Source organism: Scomber japonicus, chromosome 20 (assembly GCF_027409825.1).
Source record: "Scomber japonicus isolate fScoJap1 chromosome 20, fScoJap1.pri, whole genome shotgun sequence".
Classification (NCBI taxonomy): Eukaryota; Metazoa; Chordata; class Actinopteri; order Scombriformes; family Scombridae; genus Scomber; species Scomber japonicus.
Window position 1 is genome coordinate 11064860 of NC_070597.1, and position 21127 is coordinate 11085986.

The following is a 21127-nucleotide window of genomic DNA, read 5'->3' on the forward strand; positions in this document are numbered from 1 at the left end:
AAAAGGCAAAGATTGGAAAAACGTCGGGAAAATAAGCTTGTGTAGCAGAGCTGCTGTTTTTCTCTTTTCCCATGTTGTTAATTATATCTTTTCCCTCAGGTTTGTCTTGTGACTTGTTCAGCAAACCACTAAAAGACACCACAACGCCAAAGAAAGGGAATGACACAGTCATAGATATATGTCGGCCTTGGGAGTCCTGGGCTGTGTTTTGGTGGTGGAGGGAGATGGAAATGGGGGATGGGCGAAAATGTTTTGTCAAGGAGAGGAATATTTTTTTTCTGGTTTTGGCAGGAAGCACTGCAGAGATCCAGACCAGACTTCATCAGCCGTTCCAAGGGTAGAGTGCGTGAGCTGGAGAGAAGGGCACAGGAGAGGAGAAACCCACAGTCGGATGCTGCTGTCAGGCAGAGGAGAGCCCCCAGCGCCCGATCCGCCTCTCTGAATGGTACTGTGCCAGCAGCCTCCCTCACCTCTCTCATCCACTGTACAACTCATTGTCCCTGTGCAGCTGCAGTGGCTGTTTGCCACATGACAAAATCACAAACATACAGTCACAGACCATAGAGCAAAGGGGGTAGTTGTCAGCCAATGTGTGCTGTTTTTTATGGTTCATGTACATTTTTTTAACTTGTGCTGCTGATAGATAATATGTTCCCCTGATAAACTTTTATTTAGGTTGATTGAATTTTTGCAGAGTTAAAAAAATCTGAATCAACATCGAGGCCACTTAAATCCCCCACTGAGACCCAAGTACTAATTTAGCAGTAATTAAAGATTCGATGATCTCCCTCATAAATTCAACGACAGGGAAACACTACACTAAGATTCTGTGCAACTGTTATTACAGGAGTTAATTTACAGAAAATGTATTGGATAAACAAAAATAAGTCAAATCTATAATGATGACAAAAAAGAAGATAATCCACTATAAGCAAGTATCTAAAATGTAATCAAAGGATATTTTCTACCTGATATGTCATCCTAACTATTTTTAGGCTCCCCATATAGAAAATGCATTAAAGAGAGAAAAGAGGCAGCACGACACACAGGGCTAAGCTGTGACTAAATATAATGAAAAGCACTTCAAGTAAGATATGAAACAAATGGCTTTATCGCATATATATGCAAGTGTGTCTCTACTGAATAACAAGGTTTCAGAATGATTGCCAAACGCAGATTTCAGTGGAAATGCTTCCTGTGACCTTCAAATGTCATTATGCTGTGTATGCAGTGTTCTGTGTGATGAGATTTCCATTAAGAGTCCCAGGATTCACAGTAAATAAGGGGCACTTCAAGATATGCAACAAAGAATTTTGTAGTTCTGTCTGCCCTCTACTGGCTGTAAGAGAAAGGAACACTAGTGGGTCACCAGTAAAACAGGGAAAGATTTAGACTAGAGTATAGAGTACAAAAAAAAGAAGCAACTCAGTGTTCATCAATCAAATGGCACCCTTTACTTGTATACATGTTTCTAAGAGCTTGCATGGTGGTGATACAAAATTATACTTTAGAAAATGCCCTGAGGAGCTAGTAGAAGGGCTATAATACATGTCCTGATTTAAAGTAATCTTTTCTGTTCCTACTGGAGATTGCAATATGATCCCTTTCTTCCTCAGTAAGAGAGGAGGCTTTTCGGCCTCTTCAAACACCAGGAAAAGCCAGAGTGATTTACTGCCATGCCTCCAAACCTTCAACTCAATCAGTATTGTGTACTGTATGCCTGTGCGTCTGTATGTGTGTGCCTGTGAATGTGTGCGTACATGCTCATCTTTCCAGATAACCTTTTTGAACCCAGAGATAGAGCCATTACTGGAAGAGAGATGCAACTCAGATCCAAGCGGTAAGTTCCATCTCAATCTCCACCTTGGCACACTGTCAGATGCTTTTTCTTTGTAGGCAGATTCATCCTTATCTCTTGTATCGCTTTCACATGTGAAGACAGGGCTTGAATCAGTGACATCCAGATATAAAATATGCCCTTATTTTTCTGCCAAGACTTTTGTTCCAAATTATGTTTTTTCCCTTCCTTGCCCCACTTATTTATTTTCACTCCTGGCAGATCCACCTAATGATTAGGAAGAAAGTTTGTCAGAAAATAACAGACAAGAGCTTTCTTATCAAAACTAGACATTTGCTATTTTAAAAATGTATTGTATGTCATGTGAGTTATACAACTTTTTAAAATGATTTCAGGAGACTAGCGGTGTTGTAGATCATACTTTTTGATATCAATTTTGAATATTAGTGCTTAGCTACAGTATCAACTCCTCTTTACCGTGAACTCTTAACTATGATAAATGATTCATTAATAATAATCACCACATTGTTACAGCACGCTTGCAGATGTAAAGAGGAAAAAGGAAGAAGAGAAGAAGAGGGAGGTCTTTCTGAGCAACAGACAGCGTGTAGAGCTTTTCAAAAAGGTAACAGTATATCTTCTTGTCAAAAGATAAATTGACTCACTCACTAACCTCACTAATCCACTGGTGGGCAAGTCATTACAAACTCATGTGGTGCAGCCTGCAGCCAAACATTCTTCAGAACCACATCATTTTATTTAATATTTTAGTGGAAATCTTAAAGTTTCTAAATATATTAAACATATAGGGGCTAATCTGGGGGAAATATGTATAAAATTATACAAAATACATAAAATATTTTGATGTGGTGATATGATGCTGCCATGTATGGTGCTGCCATGAAGAGCTTAAATAAATACCTGGAACAAGCTGAAGTTGTTGTAGCTATAATAATAAGGAATAAAGAAAATAACCCCCAAATAGCTCGCCATAGTGTTTAAAAGTACTTGTCTGAAACAAGGAACAGAACATTAATTGTTTTACAGGCAGTTGAGCAAATAATAACACACCTTTTCTCCTACATGCTCAGTTAAACTATACAAAGGGCATTTTACAGTAATGGCTGCAGTAATATGGAGCCTTTTCTCTATTCACAGCACAGCAATGCAGCTTTAAAAATAATGGCTTTAAATTGCCTACTAACTCCATTATGGTTAATGAAAAGACTGGCATTGAGTGGGACGTATGAGGTTTAACTTAAAGGACATTTATACAAAAACCTTAGAGACACAAAAACAAGTGGGTGGATGGTAAGCAAAGCGTGTTTCTGGATTTCTTTTTTTTCTGTTGAGGCAAACAGATTGACCATGGCATGTTTGTGGACTTACAGCAGAGCATAATGTTCCTTCTCTGGCTCACAGTAATTACTTAGGGTCTTAATCGCCTCTCATTATGCTCTGATGAAACCCCATTTTGCGGTCATTTTGGATGTAGGAACAAATAAATAGTAACTAGCCACTGTTTCTCTACCTTATATTCAGAAAGTCAACATCACATATCCCATAGTCAAAAATAAATAAGCAACAGCATTATGAATGTGTATTTAATTGATGGAAATGCCTGTATAAGATCACATCATTCAAGATAATTTAGTAATATGCCTATTGTCATTGTATTATGAGTCCTTGGTCTTACCTTCGGTTACTTGTCATAGAGGTGATTTCAGACCTGATTTCAAATTTGTGCTCCTGCAGTCTTCATATGCAACTCAGGAGAAAATGTTAGTGATATGACTAAAAATGGAAAATAGATGGTCTGGTCTTCTTATTTCTAAAGGAGCTACACAGTTAGACAGTATGCTGCTTAATTAAGAACAATGAGTTTATTATTCCACTAGATGGTGCTACTCCCAAACATTTGCTATTTTCTCACACATCACAGCAGTTTGATGGGAAAATCTGGTCTTCAAAATATACAGAGGAATTTTCAGCAAGTGAAGTGGGTGAAATTGTTTTTTTTTTTAATGATTATTATGATTATGTGGTCAATAATTATCACCCTGTAAAGAACTGATTTGCTTGAGGAATTGTCGTCTGGCTCCCTTTCTTTCACCCTGCCCTCCACACCCTTTCTCTCATTACGGAGAGAAACTGTGAACAGTCTCATTGTGCTGAGTGTATGAGGCCAGTGTTCTTTGTGGAACAAAGGGCCCTTCAGTGGCAGAGAGAGAGAGCTATAGTGCAGTGCCACTATTCAGCCAAGCTGCAGACAGAGTGGGTGCCCACACTGCTGCTGAGGCAGATAACATAGGACAGAGGGGGCATGACAGAGATCCAGCAGGCCCTGAAAGAGGTGCTGGAAAACCTGAATGGTGTGGGTGAGAGGAGGACAGAGACCAGGCTTCACTTCTGTTTCTGAGCAGGACTCTTTGATTCCCATCAGAAGCAGACAAAACAGACAAACGGCATTTGAGTGGACTAGACTGATGATCTATGGCCACCACTCTTTCAGATGTTTTTTTAGTAATCTGAGTATTTTTTCTTGTTACAGAAACTGTTGGATCAGATTCTTCACAGGAGCAACAACTGAATGACAACGATGAAGATGCTGACATGATAAAGCCTGCAACATTACATAACATACTGATGAAGTGAGCTTGATAGGAATTAATATATTAGGTGTAGGTCAGGCTAGAATTAGCTTGCTTTTAGCCCTGTTTTGTTTCTCTTGTGTAGTATATTTAGACAGCTTAACATCTGTTTTTTTCTGAAAGATAAAACTGTGGCAATATTTCAAAATACAGAAGGTTGTTTCATCATCAGGTACTACCATTTTAAGGGTTCCACAAAGATTTCTCTGCCCATCTGGGTAAAAAATATTCTGTCTGATGCACAATAAAGAAGTATTTAACCTGTTTCTCTTGTTGTGACTCTACTCTATTTCCTAATCCAACACAAATTGGCAGGCTAAAGCGATTTTTTTTTTGCTTGTTTTGTAAGAGATACACTGGATGAGATATGTCCATCTATGCCTGGATAAAGAAACAGAGTAGCAATCTGGGACGGGTTAAGTGGGTTAAAAATAGTTTATAGTTTAATATTGTGCAGCGGATATTGTATTTTTTGATCCAGATGGTCTTTGAGTATTCTGGAAAAAAACAAAATATTGTTAAATGGCCTTTTGGGTTTTGAAAGATGGCCATAGGTTTGTCTGAGAAAAGCAGATGCTTTCCTTTGTGTCTCAGATTTCCTATTGGTCCTTATACTGTAGCTTGAAGTTACAAACAAACATCACACTGACCCTCATAAACATACTAATGTATGATGTGTATAGTGTTATCTCGTTTCACTTGATTGGAGTTACCCTTCTTTCCAGATTGGTTCTTGTAATGAGATGCAGAGTGCCCTCTCACTGCAAGATTAAGTACAGATATCCTCACACAGCTACTTTCACATGATGTCATGTGGTGTGAAGCAGTGATATGAGACAGAATCATTCATTATTACTTCACTGCACCATCCAGGACAGTCTTCCTCATTATGCCTCCAATAAGCAGAAATAATCCTGAAGTGGGCTTTGCAATCATGCAGTGCCAGCTAATAGCTGTAAGATGGAGGAATGTGACCTCTTCTCACTGGAAATGCCCTATTAATGGACAGTGTCAATTTGAATGGAGTCATAGTCTCTGTCTTTGTTTCATAGTAGACTGGGGCCTGCCATTGCAGATTTAGATTGGTGTGTTTTGATCCATAGAGAATGTGCTCAGACTGCTGCTCAACAACATGATGGAGCTGGGTATAAATCAAAAGTGCGATGTGTGAATATTTATTTTTGGAGTAATAGACAAAAGAGCAGCCATTCTTTTCATTATTCTTAATAGTTATCTCACTCATTAGCCTTTAAGTGTTAGTGCGTTCACAGTCTGGCTTGTTCCATCCATCTACATTTACACTGACATCGTAGAAAAGACTCATGCATTCTACTTACTATTTTTACAAACCTTATTTCATGTCAGTGCACATGCATGTGTGGGTGTATTTGGATGGAAGCAGCCTATTAATAACAGTGCTCGTGGTTCATAATAGTTTCCTTCTTTCTTTCCTTCTTTTTAAAAAACTGAGTAATCTAAGCAGAATAAGGCAATTATGAACCATGACCGACGCTTGAGGGTTATTTACTGTGTATGTTGTTTTCTATTCAGTTTCACAAGAAAATTGTATACACTATGCAATGTGATATATAAACAAACATGAATTCTTTGTACTTTATACTACAACTTGATGTGTTTTATATTTAAACTTTTGACTTCTGTTTTAAAAAACCCTTTAATTTACTTTCAAATATGATTGTGAAATTTGTGTCCAAGAACTGGTGAAAATGTGTTTGTTCTTTTCCAATCTGCACTGACATAATAAGAGAGGAGAGGTGGAATAACTTCCATAAACTTGGGATTTATTACTGAGCACTACCTGTCCTAGCACAATAACAGTAAGTCTTGTTTTACTGCCTGTGCCTTATCATCTTCCTGCAAAGACCTGGTTCTGAGGAAGAGCAAAAGTTCAGCTCTTTGCAATATCCTATAGCCGAATTTGAATTCTAGTACACTTAGCATGCAGAGAAGTCTTCTTTTATTTTCACTCACATTTGATCCTGAAAGAAGAGTTTTTGAGAAACGGAGGTTTCTGAGCAGCATGACACTAGGCTGCACACTATAGTCCTCATTTCAAATGGTGTAAGGCAACAAAAGGATGTGCAGCTGTGACTTCACCATTAGCCTTCATGCTGGGAGCACCATGTACTTGAAAAGCTATACTTTAATTTTCTGCAGTTAGGGAGAGAAAAAAGCTTTCAAGAACCCAGCCTGCATGTGGACATCTGCCTGTTTTCTGCCTGCATCCCCTTCCAAATGGACAGCCATGTGGTGCCGTGTAGAGTGCACACACTGAGGAGCATGTAGTCATTGAGCAGAGCCATTGTGTCTGAATGAGCAATTTCCATGTCAGGGTCCATCTTTTTGTGCATCACATTTGAAGGCAACTGATTCTTAAGCTGTTTGAGAGCCTCATGAATGCATTTGATGTTTTAAAATGTTAATGTGTTCAAAGTAAAAAAACACTTTTTTTGATGTGTGTTCTGTACATAGAACAGCCTGTCCAATTGTTTGGTGAGGAACCAAGCATTACATGGAGCCAATCGATTCAACTGGATTTGCAAGTCTGCATATTATAATCCCACACAATACTGCTCTGAGCTTACTCTCGCTGAATAATAACATGTATCTATAATAACATCTGCCAGTGAGGGCTGTGCAGACTACATTTTTCAAATTTACACCCCGTGTAGGCTGCTCCAGCATATTGTGTGCGCGCTTCTCACGCTCCATAGACAAGTTGAGCAAGGGAGAACGAGACAGAGGCCGGAAATTAGACGATGAGCTTTCAAAATAAAATTCATGCTCGCTTCCAAGACATGGACTATCTATCTATCTATCTATCTATCTATCTAATTGCCAAAATAATCAACTAAAAGCTTTTTCTGGAGCTTTTAAATATCAAGATTATTTTGTCAAACTACTAATTCCATGAATACATTCTCACGCTCAGATCAGCAACAATTATAATCTCATCTAAATGTTTTTTATGCTGTCCTTACTGCCCCTTTATTGATCAAATATAATGTAGTGCAGTGGTTCAAACTTATTAGACCAACACAAATTAGACCACGGACCCCCCATTTGATAGTCTATTGCTTTTATGTGTTTAATTACATAAGGTATATGAAATGACCAAATATATAATCTGTCATTGTATTAAATACCAGATGGAATTATTATAGTGAAAGTGAATGATTACACTTTTTGGCAAGCCCCTTCAGCCCCCTCGGACCCTACATTGAAAACCACTGAGATAAAGTACATCATCATGCCCATCATGGAACTTTATTTGGAAAGCAAAGACCAGAAGTCATACTTTCTTTGTTTCTACTAACTTGATGCTGCTCATTTATTGGGCACTGCAGGCGGCTCTAGGACCTCGCGGAGCGTTTCATTGAAGCACATGGTCCCCACTCATAAGACAACACTTCTCTCCAGTAATTGCCCTGGAATTGATGTCATTCCAGTGGGCGACCAAGACAGCAGCAGCTTGTGTATTTGTCAATGTATTCATCGCTCTCTCTTCGTTTCCCTGTGTATTTCTCACTTTTTACGCAAAGGCAGCTTTCGACTTGGACATCTCTGAATGGAGGGAGTGCGCGGAGTTGAATCAGCTGTCCTCGGGATTTCCTAAAGCTCCGCTCATATACTTGATCATATTTCAGGAAGTCGTTTTATTTTTTGGGGTGTGTGTGTGTGGGGGGGTGGGGGGCCCCTTGCACATCAGCTGTTGTCGGACTGTGATTGTATGATGTTTGAGCTGCAGTGAAACAGTTGGCTAGTGCGTCCACGCTTCAGCCGGGCATCATGAACCCAGGGAGCCGGAGTCTGAAGTTTGTTATTTTGACAGCACTTCAGGCTTTATCTGTGTCCATATCCCTGTGTGACAATGTGCTCTCCACATCTGTTGAAGGTAAGAGGTGAACACGAGGTCAATATGTCAAATGGCTTATAGCGTTTCCTCTAATGTTAAGGATGCATGTGCACAAGATAGACTGGATAGATGACAAACGTAAGATAATGAATTCCTTTTTACGTGGAAACAAAGAAAAAGCTTGTCATTTTAATGTAACCTGTATGCATCTGTCATTATGCATTGTGCTCTGTGTCTATTCTATTTTATTCTGTTCCTCACATTAATCTGGCTGTTTTTTGGGACATGATGTTTGATGAAAGCTTTTGTCAGTTACACCAGAATTAAACATCTGTAACAAGTGTTTGGGCTCAATGAAACAACTCTAGTGTAAACAGGCTTCTTCATTATAGTAATGCCTTTTGCACATTATCTCCAATAGATCTGTGTGAATAGCAGAACATCAAATTTCAGCTTGCAGTCCAGCCAGTATGTACCTCAGAGGAGGGAGACTCTGTATAATTGATGATGTTGAAACTCTCTTTGGTAATCAGTGGTAGCACTTGAGGCATTTCGCTGTGCTTTAAGCAGACTTACTTTACAGTTTTTTTTAAGGCACTTCAGACATACTTCCAGTTTTTCTATAATGGATGAATCCCAGGGTTACTTTAGTGGCAAACATCAAACAAAAGTCACATTGTTAGTTTGAACTTCAGCAGTCAAATGGGTTTTTTTTTAAACCTGCATATTGTTCTGCGTTTATTATGTTAATAACATCCCAGCTAGAAAAATGAAAAAGAGCTGCTTCTCAGCTCTGGGGAAATGTTCAAATATAATTTCAGAATGTGTTTATTTCTATATTTGTGTATGTGTTTGTGTGTTTGTGTGTGTGTGTGTGTGTGTGTGTGTGTGTGCTGAGATTGCAACCCTTTGGGCTATGGCTCATGACATTTCAGTCACCAGTGCTCCACGCCCTAGGTGAGATTAAACAAGAATACAGTGCACAGTATTCGAAACTGTGGTGAGTGGAGAAGCTGTGTTGGCGTCTATACAGAAAACTTTTACATCTAAACACCCTGCCAGTCATGACACTCGCTGTGGAATCCTGGGAATTAATTACCAGCAAGGGCAAATGTGTAAAACTGGGATTGAAGCACAAGGAAGTTGTTCATTTATTCATCAACAGTTCAAGTTGGCCTTGATGCATCTTTCCCATGGGTTCAACTTCAGACTCTTCAGAAGTCATCACCAGTTCAATTTTGTGTGTGGCTGTGAAAGCTTGAACATATATTTACCTGCTTAAGGGTGATTTGGACTGTGTGAACTACATAAATGGAGGGAGCAGTGTTAATAAGTGCTTGTTAACAGCCACAAGAGACACGGTTGAATTTAGTTGGCAAAAATGAATAAATGCTGTGAAATGCAGTGTTGTGCCTGAATTTGTTTTGAAATCATTCATTGACAGAAAGTTTGTATCCGTCTGCTCAAATGTGACAGTTTTTCTTTGTTTTATATAATTTCTAATTGAATATTTGAACATTTCATGTTATATGGACTGTTAAAATGGACAGCCTTGGGCTATCAGAGCTTGTGAGTGGCATTGTTCACATTTTTTGGACCATTTATAGACAAAATGATTGTTCTATTAATGAAAATAATTAGTTGCAGCCTTACTTCATGTTAGGAGAATAATGAGTGGTAGTCATTAGTGCTCCCTTTTATGAGCCTCTACTCTCTCTCCAGACTGTGCACTTTTGTGACTGCTGTCATTGATCCAAGGCTGCTAAGAAAAGATGGAGCAGTTCAGCTTCATGCAGCGTCATGTTTGCATACATATTTCATGACACTGTCCCTTGACCTTTCTTGACCATTTTCCTGTCCCTGTTTAACTTATGCATATATCTGTCCTATCCGGGAATCATTTGTGACTTATTTCTTCCAATGGTCACAAGTTGTGGCAGCCACAGTGTTTACTAGTGTGCTGTACCGCTTCAGCCAACATGACTCTATCTGCCTTGAGCGCTGCATGCAGCTTGGATTCTGCACGATTCAGACAAATGAAAGTTGAGCTGAGAATATATTTTTGGACTGTAGTAAAACATTCCTTTAGCAAACAGTGTCCTCCCCCAGAGCAATATTATCACCATGATGTGACCCATCTCAAGTCAGAGGCATTTAGTATCTTTTCAGTAAGGATAGATTCAGATCTTCCAGATGAGTTGTTCAGGATATTTGAGACCCAGGAGGCTGGTAAGAAGAGCTGGCTGATGTGTGGTTGTGCATCAAGACAGATTGATCAACCAGTTGCTTTTCCACTGTGGGGATATTAATAGAGGAGGGGGAAAATAGCTGGACTGTGCTCAAGCGGCCTGACCCTACATGTGTTGCATTAGTTTCTTCGAAGCTGCTTTGGACTCATTTGACCCCCCCCCCCCAACAAAAGTTTAACGCACCAGCGGAAACTCGATGCTGGCTCTGGACTTTCTCATTGGACTTTCACACCCAGACAGGTCAGAGTTGAGCTCAGCACGCCTCTCCCTGTGCGTCTTCTCGCACGTCTGTTCAGAGGGCCCAGTTGGCTTAGATATCTCTAGTCAGTGTCAAATGTATCTGGGTAAGTTGTTCCACCCCATCAGTGTTTCACAAAAAAAATCATGGGCAGGTTCCAAGCTTTTTGCAGTGCTTTTAAGTGAATCATAATGTAAGTTTTTATTGTATTTTTTTCCTGCTACATTGAAACAATCACTTTACACTTAAAAAATAAAAGTGTTATACCATGACATTTAGTTAGATTTTAAAAATGTCAGTCCTTTCTTGGTCATTCAGGTGAAGAAGACCCCCACAACAAGATGAAAAGCACAGTCATAATTATCACATTTTAAAGTTATAATGGCTAAAATCTTAGTAAACAATTACCTTTGTACAAATTTAGCAGACACTGCAATATTAGCCTTCATTTGGAATTCCTTTTCTGGCCACCTGACAAAGTCCAATATTTATTCTCTTTGTGACTCCTTTCAGTCTTGTAAGCAGCCTACATTTGACTTTGCTCAAAGGTAACTAAATTTTGTCTGTCTGCCATTTGGTTCTGGGAAAGTTGAATGCAGCAGGTTCATCAGAGTGTCTTTGCTGAAAACAGCTGCAATGGTTACTGGAAATGGGGTTGATGAGAGCTGTGAGACTGAACCATACAGTTAATGTGGCATAAAATCCAAAGAATGAACTAACAGTGAGTAAAAAGCTCTGTAGAGCGCAAGAGAACTGCAGAGTTGGGTAATAGTTCTGTGTAACACTTTCTATATAATATGCGAAACGTAATATATTGATTTACTTTGTCAGGAGAATTAGAATAAGTCAACTTCAGTCAACGTCATTTCTGTGTGTCCACTTGATGAATGTAAGTCTTCTTCTACCACTGGTGTGATCTCCACCAACTCACAAGGGATATTTTTGGCTCTTTAGTCTCTAAGTGTCCAACTTTGTCCGCTTTATTAGCTTTTGTCTGAAACCTGTTGCTGAAAACAATGCTGATTAGAGTGGTGGGACAGACCACCAAGAAGTACGGTTGCTGTAAAGCCAAAACAATGAGCTAAAGGATGCTAAAACACTTCATAGAGCATAGGGGAACTGCACAGTTAGGTGGTACTGTAACCATAGGGTTATGGGTTCATGCAGTGAAATGCAGTAATTCACATTAACATGAAGTCAAGTTAATTTTATTTATACAGTGCCAAATCACAACAAATGTTCTCTCATGACACTTTTCTTAGAGAGCAGATCAACACCCTACTCTGTAATTTACAGAGACCTAACATTTCCCATGAGCCAGGCTCTAGGTGGGCGGCCATCTGCCTTGACCGGGTGGGTTAAAAGAGAAAAGAAGGGTGGGAGGCGAGAGAGAAAGAAAGCTAAAGAGAGAGAGAGAGATAGAGATACAACAACTCACTTATCCAGACAATTATATGTTGGTGTGTAGTTTCAGGTAACACACTTGTGGCACAGTGACAGTGATTATTGGATTAGGTTCCCACTTTCTCTCAAAGGCTTTACAGATACACTCAATACACTCTTACACTGAGTAAACAATTTCCATTTACAAAGAGAATGTGTCAATGATTCATCTGCCTCTATATATCTATTGCAGAGACGCTGGACTATCGATGTACGTGTAATTTTATTTGCTTCCAGATTTAACGGGTATATTCTCAATGACTACTCTATTATTGTAACATAATTTGCATGTTTTGGTGGGGCTGTTAAGAAGAGCAAGAAGAAAGGTCTTATTACAGAGAATCTACTCTAATGATAGCCAATCTGGGCAGTCACTTGAGTCATTGACTAGGCCCCTTTTCCACCACATTATAATGTTTATAAAGTGAGCTGCCCAATAGTAAGCTTTGAAGTGTGGCAAGCTGAGACCTCCCTCGTCTTTTGGCTTAATTAGGTGGGGGTTTTTTTGGTGATTTGTACAGTTTTGAGGCTCCATAGGAAGGGCAAAAGATAAAGTCTAGCTGTGTAGAATGAGAAAGAGGGATGAAAGATAGGATGACATGGAAAAGGTAGAGAAATTATGGAAAAACTAAAGTAACCATGTAGACTTTTTGAAAGGAGTAGTCTGCGGGAATTGTTACGTCCAAGAACGTCTTTGATTGAGACCCAGTTTGATACATTTATAAAATATCTTTGCAGGTATCATGTTGTGTCACAAATCTGTTGCAATAGTCACATCATCAGTGTTACTTTATTATTCTTGTTTGCAACTGGAATATCACATCAGCATCCTTTATATCATGCTGCCACAGATATATTTCTGCAGCTTTCGGTAGACAGACAGTTATAACAGTAAAGTGTATGTGGCGTTTTTAGACTTTAAATTCATGAGATAAAGTGTAGTTACAAAGGGAAACTTTCCTCAAGTTTAGATTTTAGATTCCACATGAAGGTGCAGTCAGACTTCCACTGAGATTTAAACCACTGAATAATATGTCTTAGTGCTGCATAATCCATCTTCCACTGTGGCATACAGTGTCCGCCCAGATTTCACCACTGCTTTCTATAACAAGAAGGGATGAGCTGCAGGATGTTTCGTCACAGACAGATGTGTTAACAGGAAAAAGACAGGTCACCTCCTACCTGGGTGAGTTTCTAACAAATTGGTGCAAACTAAGTTGTTCTGCTGCTGCCATGTTTCACTGGCAGACTTTTGATGTATTTTTAAATACAAGCAGCACATGAAATATCTAGATAGACCAAAGTTTGAGATAGAACTTTGAACAATCCAAGAGTGTTAAAAGCTAGGACTAGTTGTTTTCAGGCTTTCAAATACAATATTCAGAAAACCCCAAACAGATATATTTAATTTACAATGATAGAAAGAAAAAGAACTCCTCACATTTGCAAAACTACAGAAAGCAAATGATGAATGACTTAAATGTCTGATATCAAAATGTCCAAATAATTTTTCCATCATTGTCAGACTTACTGTATGAGAGCTATTTCAGTTTCGTCAATTAATGCAAGTTTTTGTTGTTCTAAATCCATGAGCTGTGTGACCTTTCAAGACACTGCCTCCACTGAGGTAATGACATGGTTGCCACGGCATACTGTACGATAACTTGTGGATCCATGATGATGTAGCCACCCCCTTTTCTCTGTCTGTCTTCTGCTGTGGCTTGAGGTTTTGTTTTTTTCTTTTTTGTGTGTGCTTTGAATGTCTGCCAGACATGTGCTTCCCATGACAGAGAGGGGTACCAGGGCGCTGTAAATGAAATCCATCATAGGGACCATATTAAAAGGCTTTCACACAGCACTGCTCCAGAAGCTCTCTGACTTTGACCTTTGATGCTAAGGCACACAGTCTCCATACCAGACAGCAAGCACTGTGCTCTCAGCAAGGGGGCCTAACAGTGTCACCCGCCAGGGGCGTAATAGCACCGGTTTCTCGGACAACATTAACCGCCTGCTGAGCCAAGGGGAATTTTTGCTGCAGGACCATCTATTTCCCATAGAGTAATTATGTGCTGACATCCAGCTAGTGTGACAGTAAATGAGTTCAGTATACAAGGTGGGGGTAGAGAGACAGACAGAATGAGAGGGAGAGAGGGAACACAAAGAGCTATTTACCAGTAGAGGGAGCCCAGTGTTAAACGGCTCGATTATGACCTTAAATATACTCTTAAAAAAAAGTCATCCAGCTATAAATCCAGCCATTAACAACTCTCATTGCTGTGACTTTTGACACACTGCTACTTTATTAGATTTGATTTAAGGAGACCTTCTTTCCATTTTGTGTGCACTCCTATTACCATGATGTCACCTACAGGTTTTCTATGTTTCCTAGTGCAACCCTGAGGGTGTTGACATAATGTCCCCCAACTGGGTCAGATGTTTAGTATGGAGTCAAGCCAAGATTACCAGGCACTTTTCACCTTTGCTCTGTAATCCCCATGAACCCTGCATTGTGGTTTAGGTAACAGATTAAAGGGAGCATGATGAAGATTTATCGATTAGGTGATCGACCAAAACATTAGGTTGTGCTTCTCAGATAACTTATTGCCTTTTCTGGTTTGTATCATGTAAAGTTGCAAGTAACAATGTCGGGGAATAGTGATGAACGCTTGTCATAAGTTTCCACAGCCTAAGGTTGTGTCTTTAAATTGCTTGTCCAAGGAAGAAAAAAGAGAAGTAGTAGAAAATTCTCACATTTCTGACGATTGAACCAGCAAGTGTTTAGCATTTTTTCGCAACAAATAATTACAAGATTAGCAAAAGAGTTGATGACTAATTGACTAACTGCTTTGCCATTAATATTGTGAATTTAATAGGTTCCTGAATTTGGTCAAACCAGGATTTTGAATACATCACATGGGGCTCTCTTAACTTGAGATCAGCATTTTTCACATTTTTTTTTAATAGAATGAAGGATTAATCAATTAATTAACAAAATGATTGATAGATCAGTCAATGATGACAATAAGGATTCATCATAATCGTAGAGAGAATAATGAAGGAGAGAAAGAGATAAGGGAAGTCGCTGAAGTTCATCGCTTTTGTCTCCAAGGTCATTGATGAAAGAGTGTCTTTCTCACAGCGTATCATTCATCATTCTGTTCCCAATCACCATTCTGTTTAAATTATCATAATCTACTCACCCTGATTGGGGATGAATTGAGTTCGTGATATGCCTGTCAATCACCCATTATTAAATGAACAATAGCCATGAACATTAACCAAGTTTTCCACTGATGTCAGAACCAACTTTTGGCTCAGAAACTTTGCTGGATTGAGTTCCCAATCCAGTCAGCAGTCTGATTAAAGGCATCCACTAAATATGGATTTAAAAAAACATAATACACGCCCTTGATGCAGAAAAAGTGATGTGTTGTGATCATTTTATTAGATTTGCTCTATCAACAACACAGTTCCATATGGGACTTTGGAAAAACGAACTTTTTTTTATACTTGTTTCTGTCTTTGTTGTCTCAGCTTTGAAACAGGCCAATTTAAACTCATCACTATGCTCTAATTAATTCCACATGCTCTCATTTTAAGCCCGTTTCCTTCTTGAGGTTTGAGTAGTAACTAAACATTGTCCACCCTTGTCAAACAATGCTGGAATCATCTCAAGTTTGTCCCCCTCTGCATTTATTGTTGTACCATTCAGGGGATTTTGAATGTCAAAAAATCTCCTTCAAGCTGCCAAAGGCGATGTTTTTCATTTTCAATCTGGTGTATTTTCAAGATTGCAGAGAATTACTGTCAAAGTGACTTTGGAGTGTGTCCTTGTGTGCCTTTCCACCAGTCATCAGACAGCGGTGACTGTGATTAGGAGTGCTCTTTAGTGATGTGTGCATGTACTGTATGTGTAGTCTATATCCCATCTCAGTGAGGACCTGTGCACATGTGGGGGGGCATGGCCTCATCAAGAGAGCAGATGAAAAGAACAGCATGCCATTTGTGTTGGAAAAGCAAAGATTGTTATGAATACATTATTGCATGGATGCCTGTCAAGGGGTGTGTTGCGGTTGGTTGCAAGAAAGCAGGCTCTGGGGTTTAATAAAGCCGAACAGTTGTTGATTTGTTTTGGTGGAACAGAGAGGGGGGGGGGGGTCTGTAGCTGTAAAAGGACATTAAGAAAGGATATCCTGAGAGCCCAGAAGCATTTGGGAAGGTCATATTTTCTCTGGGACCAGCAGCTCATAGGTTGGTGGAATGAATTAATCTGAGAGTGCTGATAAAACCAGCAAAATGATTTTCTGGAAAATACCATGAGGAACTCTAAATTGCCCCAATACACACTGATTTAGTGAGTTGCAGGTAAAAACTGGGCTAAATTTGGTTAATACTATGCTTCATTCACTAAATCACATGTTGGCCACTTTTAACCTCAATATCGAGCTATCTTTTGACCGTGACTTTCAATAAGATTTTTTATCATGCAGTGTGCCACAGACATTCATGCTCCCTTCTTGGATGATTGTAATCACTTTGATCATCCTCTTCATCGTCTTGCTCATCAGGTCAAAGTTTCAGTCCATCCAATAGTTTTAGTTTTGATTACTTGCTATTTACATTCCCACCAACATCTCTACATTATGCTTTGTGCTAATCGCCAAATGTTAGCATGCTAACAAACTAAACTAACACAGTAAACATTATGCCTTCTTAGCATCAACATATGAACACTGTGTGCAAGTTAGCCTTTAGCTCAAAGCACTGCTGTGCCTCAGGACAGTCTCAGAGAGCCTCAAGCATGACTCTAGACTCTCATACATACATCTAGCCTAAAATATTCAGGTAAAACAGTCAAAAATGAGTGTTTTTTGACCTGCTCATTGTCCACACACATATAAAACATATGATAAAGGCCAACAAGTAGACTTTATTTTAAGGGGTCACAAGCCAAAAAGGCAGCCACCGACCTAGACCACTAACCTTTCATCTTATGACCCTTTATGACCAACCAACCCCGGTTAATCATCACAAGATGCATATATCTGTTAGCTGTGAAGAGTTCAGCCAAATATGTTCCTTTTTCAGCAATCAGTTAAAGTCCTGAATATGTCAAACTTTCCAAAATTTACTAAGAAGAAAGCAAATATTTTAAGAAAGGCAGAAAAACTAAACATCAGTGTGTTTTTTCATGCTCTTTCCTATCTTGTAAGTTACCTCAACAGTTCAGATTTATCTTGTGATCCCTTGGGAAGACCCAGTACCCAGACAGGGAACCATTGACCTAGTTCTAACAAATAGTTTCAATCAAATTAAGTCCAGTTTAGATTACTAAATGCCATTCACCTGGTAAATCACCTCTTTAATACTTTGCGTGACCATGCTGTGCCACTATTCATATACAACCAACAAGTGTGTAAAACAGCACAACAGTGATTGTAGAGTACATACCGGTAATCAATTTTCATTTTTTCTTAACAAGGCTGCTAAGGAAAGCCAAATTTATTACTATTCACTGATAGTTCTATAACACATTTCACTCACCCGCAAACGAACAAACACACATGGTCACATTTCCACATACACAGACATACAATCCCCCCACCTAACATTTACTTTATTGAGGCAATATAAATGGCACAAGCTCCCCTTGTGTACACTGGAGCATAAAGGGAGCTGATCATGGCCAGAACTCAGCTTTATTAAGACCTCTGTTTACACTCTCCTTTATTGAACATATAAATAAGGCTTTGGGTTCTGGTGCCACTTTTACCGCTCCCTTAATGCTTCTGGTGGCTCTTATAACATTCTGGCTAACAAAAGCCACTTACACGCTCCAACTTTACCAAATGTCTCGCTCCCAAGCACGTGGAAAAGAAATGAGCCTGCAGACTATTTCCACTAATATAATGCCATTTATAAGCAGGAATTAAACCTCATAGCACACCACATTAACAAAATGGTTATTCACTTTGAGACTTTGATGTCAGGGAACCAAAAGCTGTATGGTTGTGAACCTTCAAAGTTGATGTGGAGCCAGTGGAGAAAAGGCAATGGCCGTTCCATCTGTGTGTGTTAGCCTCATAAATTGGCTAACCACAATGTGGACTTGACCTTTTTCTGTCAAAACTTCTCTCTGTTTTCCCCCTGATCTGTTGTGTTCATCCATCTGTACTTTTCTCAGAGGTTGTCATGTGTTCCCTTACTCAGCATGCCCACCTCCCCCAGACGGTGTGGTTTTGTGGGACTAATGAGGGTAGGATGCTTCTCCCGCTGTTGTGTGTGTGATGCCGTCACGTCCTTGCCGGAGCCTGCTTCTCATCATCAGCCTGGAGCTGGATGAGGACTGCTGAGCTGGTCACCTTTGGCTTTCTGCTATCAGCTGGAGCGGCTCAGTGATGAACTCCAGAATGGTAGTTTCCTCAGAGGAGAACCAGAACAAAGCTCAGCTGGGGAGCTCTGTGCTTGACCTGGGTTATTAATGCAGGATAATAAGCAGACTCAGCAATTTAGCTGGGTGAGTCATGCGTACAGAGACAGAAGGGATGTGAACCATGCAGGAAGAACCTTGAATCTGCTGTTAATAATAATCCATGACGAGTGTGTCCTAGTGCAGTGTGTTTTGTGTTTTGGAAGTGTTTGAAATGTGGTTCAAAATTAAGAAGGAACAAAGTTTCAAGTTGAAAACGAACCATAAATTATGCTAACAACTTCTGACATCATGCTCAAACTAAATCTGTTTCCCTGCTGTTTAGAAACATTCAATGGAGCATCAGTGGAAGGAAAAAAAAACAAAAACAAAACAAAAACAAGCAAACATTTCATTTCGGATGTTTGCACAGAAACAAATGGTGCTAACAACCCCCGCTGTTTTAGTAAGAGACCGGAGCTCCAAACAGCTTCCCCACTGTGGGAAGCTGATTACTGTAGGAGCCCTGTTAGCAAGGTCCTTCGGTGGCAGAGCGTTCTGACTCCCTGTCTATTCACAATGTACTTTTTTAGAGAGATTTCAGTTTCTGTCTCAGTTATAAGTGGAAGTTTTGCTTGGGACAGTGGCTGTTTTTTTCCGCCACTTCATCTCCTGGCGGTATGCTTGGGGATGTCAGTATTGGATTTGGGGATGAATATATTCTTAAATGACTGGCAACACAGCAGAGCTCCGAGAATTGTAGCCATTGGGAGGCTCAGTTAACACCATGTCAGAACAGTGAAGAGAAGATAAAAGCATGCTGGGAACAATACCCCAAAGCTACGTCTAATCCCTGCACTGCATCCTGGACACTAGCCCTATGTTTGGAGTTATCACAGCGGCAGCAGCAGCACCAAGCCCAGCTCCTCTTTGCTCAAAACTCTCAGTTCCTGAAGAAGTGTGGAGGTTTATGCAGCTTGAGTGGCAGAGGGGGTGGTTACAGTTTCGCCACAGGCTAACAGTTCTCATTGCTTGATGTCTGAGCGTGCTGTTTAGTGCTTTTGTATTCATGTCTTTATGGCAGGACACATGCTCTACCCTACTGACAGCCTATAAAAGAGAGGTGAGCATATGTTTAGGAATGGGCGAAGATGTATTGGAGACAGCATTTTTGACAGCCCATATTGTTACAGTAATTGTTAGTTATTATAAACCAAACATTCAGAGAGTGTTATTTGTCTGCTGTGACACAGTAAAGCTGTCAAATATAAATACTGTGATTTTTGTTTAAATGATACTTTATATTACAAGGCAGATGTACTGACAGGTCATGCTCTGATGTTGTTAATAAGCATCAGGCTCAGGTGTCTAATAGCAGGGAGGAATTCATTATCAGTGTTTGCTTGTATAAAATTGGTTTCGAAAATGTTCTCATTGTTTGTGTCCACAAAGATGGACATTGTCTTGTTTTGCAGATGCTGAGTGAATTTAGAATAAAGGAGAAACACTTTGAAGTTTTCTCTGTATTCTCACATGGCATTTATGCTTTCTTTCAAAGGGAATCTTTTCAGCACCACTGTTCAACACAGACCAAGAGCAAAACAGAAACACTATGGGACTACAGTACCTCTTCAGCTCGTCGGACAAGACTGGAAACCAATCGGCCAACTCAAATCCCAGGTGAAGAATTATATTTGATAAAAAGTACATATTTTTGCCTCTTCTACTGGCGTGACCTTAAGATGGCAATGTCAGATGGTCTGGTCACCCAGTCATTCTTTCCATTCTGTTTGTTACTGCTGGCAAGTTTGCCATTCATTTTGATTTTGACATTCATGGTCCCCTGAACGTAATTTCATACTATATTTGTGAGCCCGTATGTTTTAGTGCCACTACAATGCTTGCTTTATATTTTAGTTTCATGTGCTGGCCTCTGGCACCACCACAACTTTTTAAAATGACTACTTGTTCAAATGAAATAGCAAAATCTAGTGGGCAGGTACTGTTAATATCGGACACACCATTCTGCTCTCCAGAGGATAGACACTTTTTCATCTCATAATCTCACAGGTCAAACATTGCAATTTTAGCCATAACAAAAGCAAAATGGCCTGTTTCATTTTGTGTTGGGTGATGAATATTGCAGCCTGTAAGTTTGATCTTTGGTTTGGCCAGTAGATCTTAATTCTTCTAAAATCAGTGTTTAAGTGTTAAATCTAAATATTTTAATTTGGATGAAATCTAGACTACATTAAACAGTTTAAACTGAGATCAAGTCTGTTCACTAGCAAGAAATACAGCTGTGTGAATTGCAGCTGATTGTAGATTCTGAATTTTGGTGACTTTACCAGTCTACAGAGTGTATTCTCATATCCCACAATTACTTTAGGTTATTAAGTAACATTAATAATGTATTATATTAGAGTTCTAAATTGGAATTTAAATCTAATACAGTTGGTGGT

At 39.5% G+C, this 21127-nt stretch overlaps 1 protein-coding gene across 1 annotated transcript in view; it reads left to right on the forward strand.

The window, feature by feature from the left end:
• The first annotated feature begins 8259 nt into the window (after window positions 1-8259).
• LOC128381094 (disintegrin and metalloproteinase domain-containing protein 12-like) overlaps window positions 8260-21127 on the forward strand; it is a 72936-nt gene continuing 60068 nt past the window's right edge. The window contains exons 1-2 of the mRNA XM_053341046.1: window positions 8260-8365; window positions 20224-20345. Coding sequence (XP_053197021.1) covers window positions 8260-8365; window positions 20224-20345 — 228 coding nt within the window. The remainder of the gene's footprint in view (window positions 8366-20223; window positions 20346-21127) is intronic.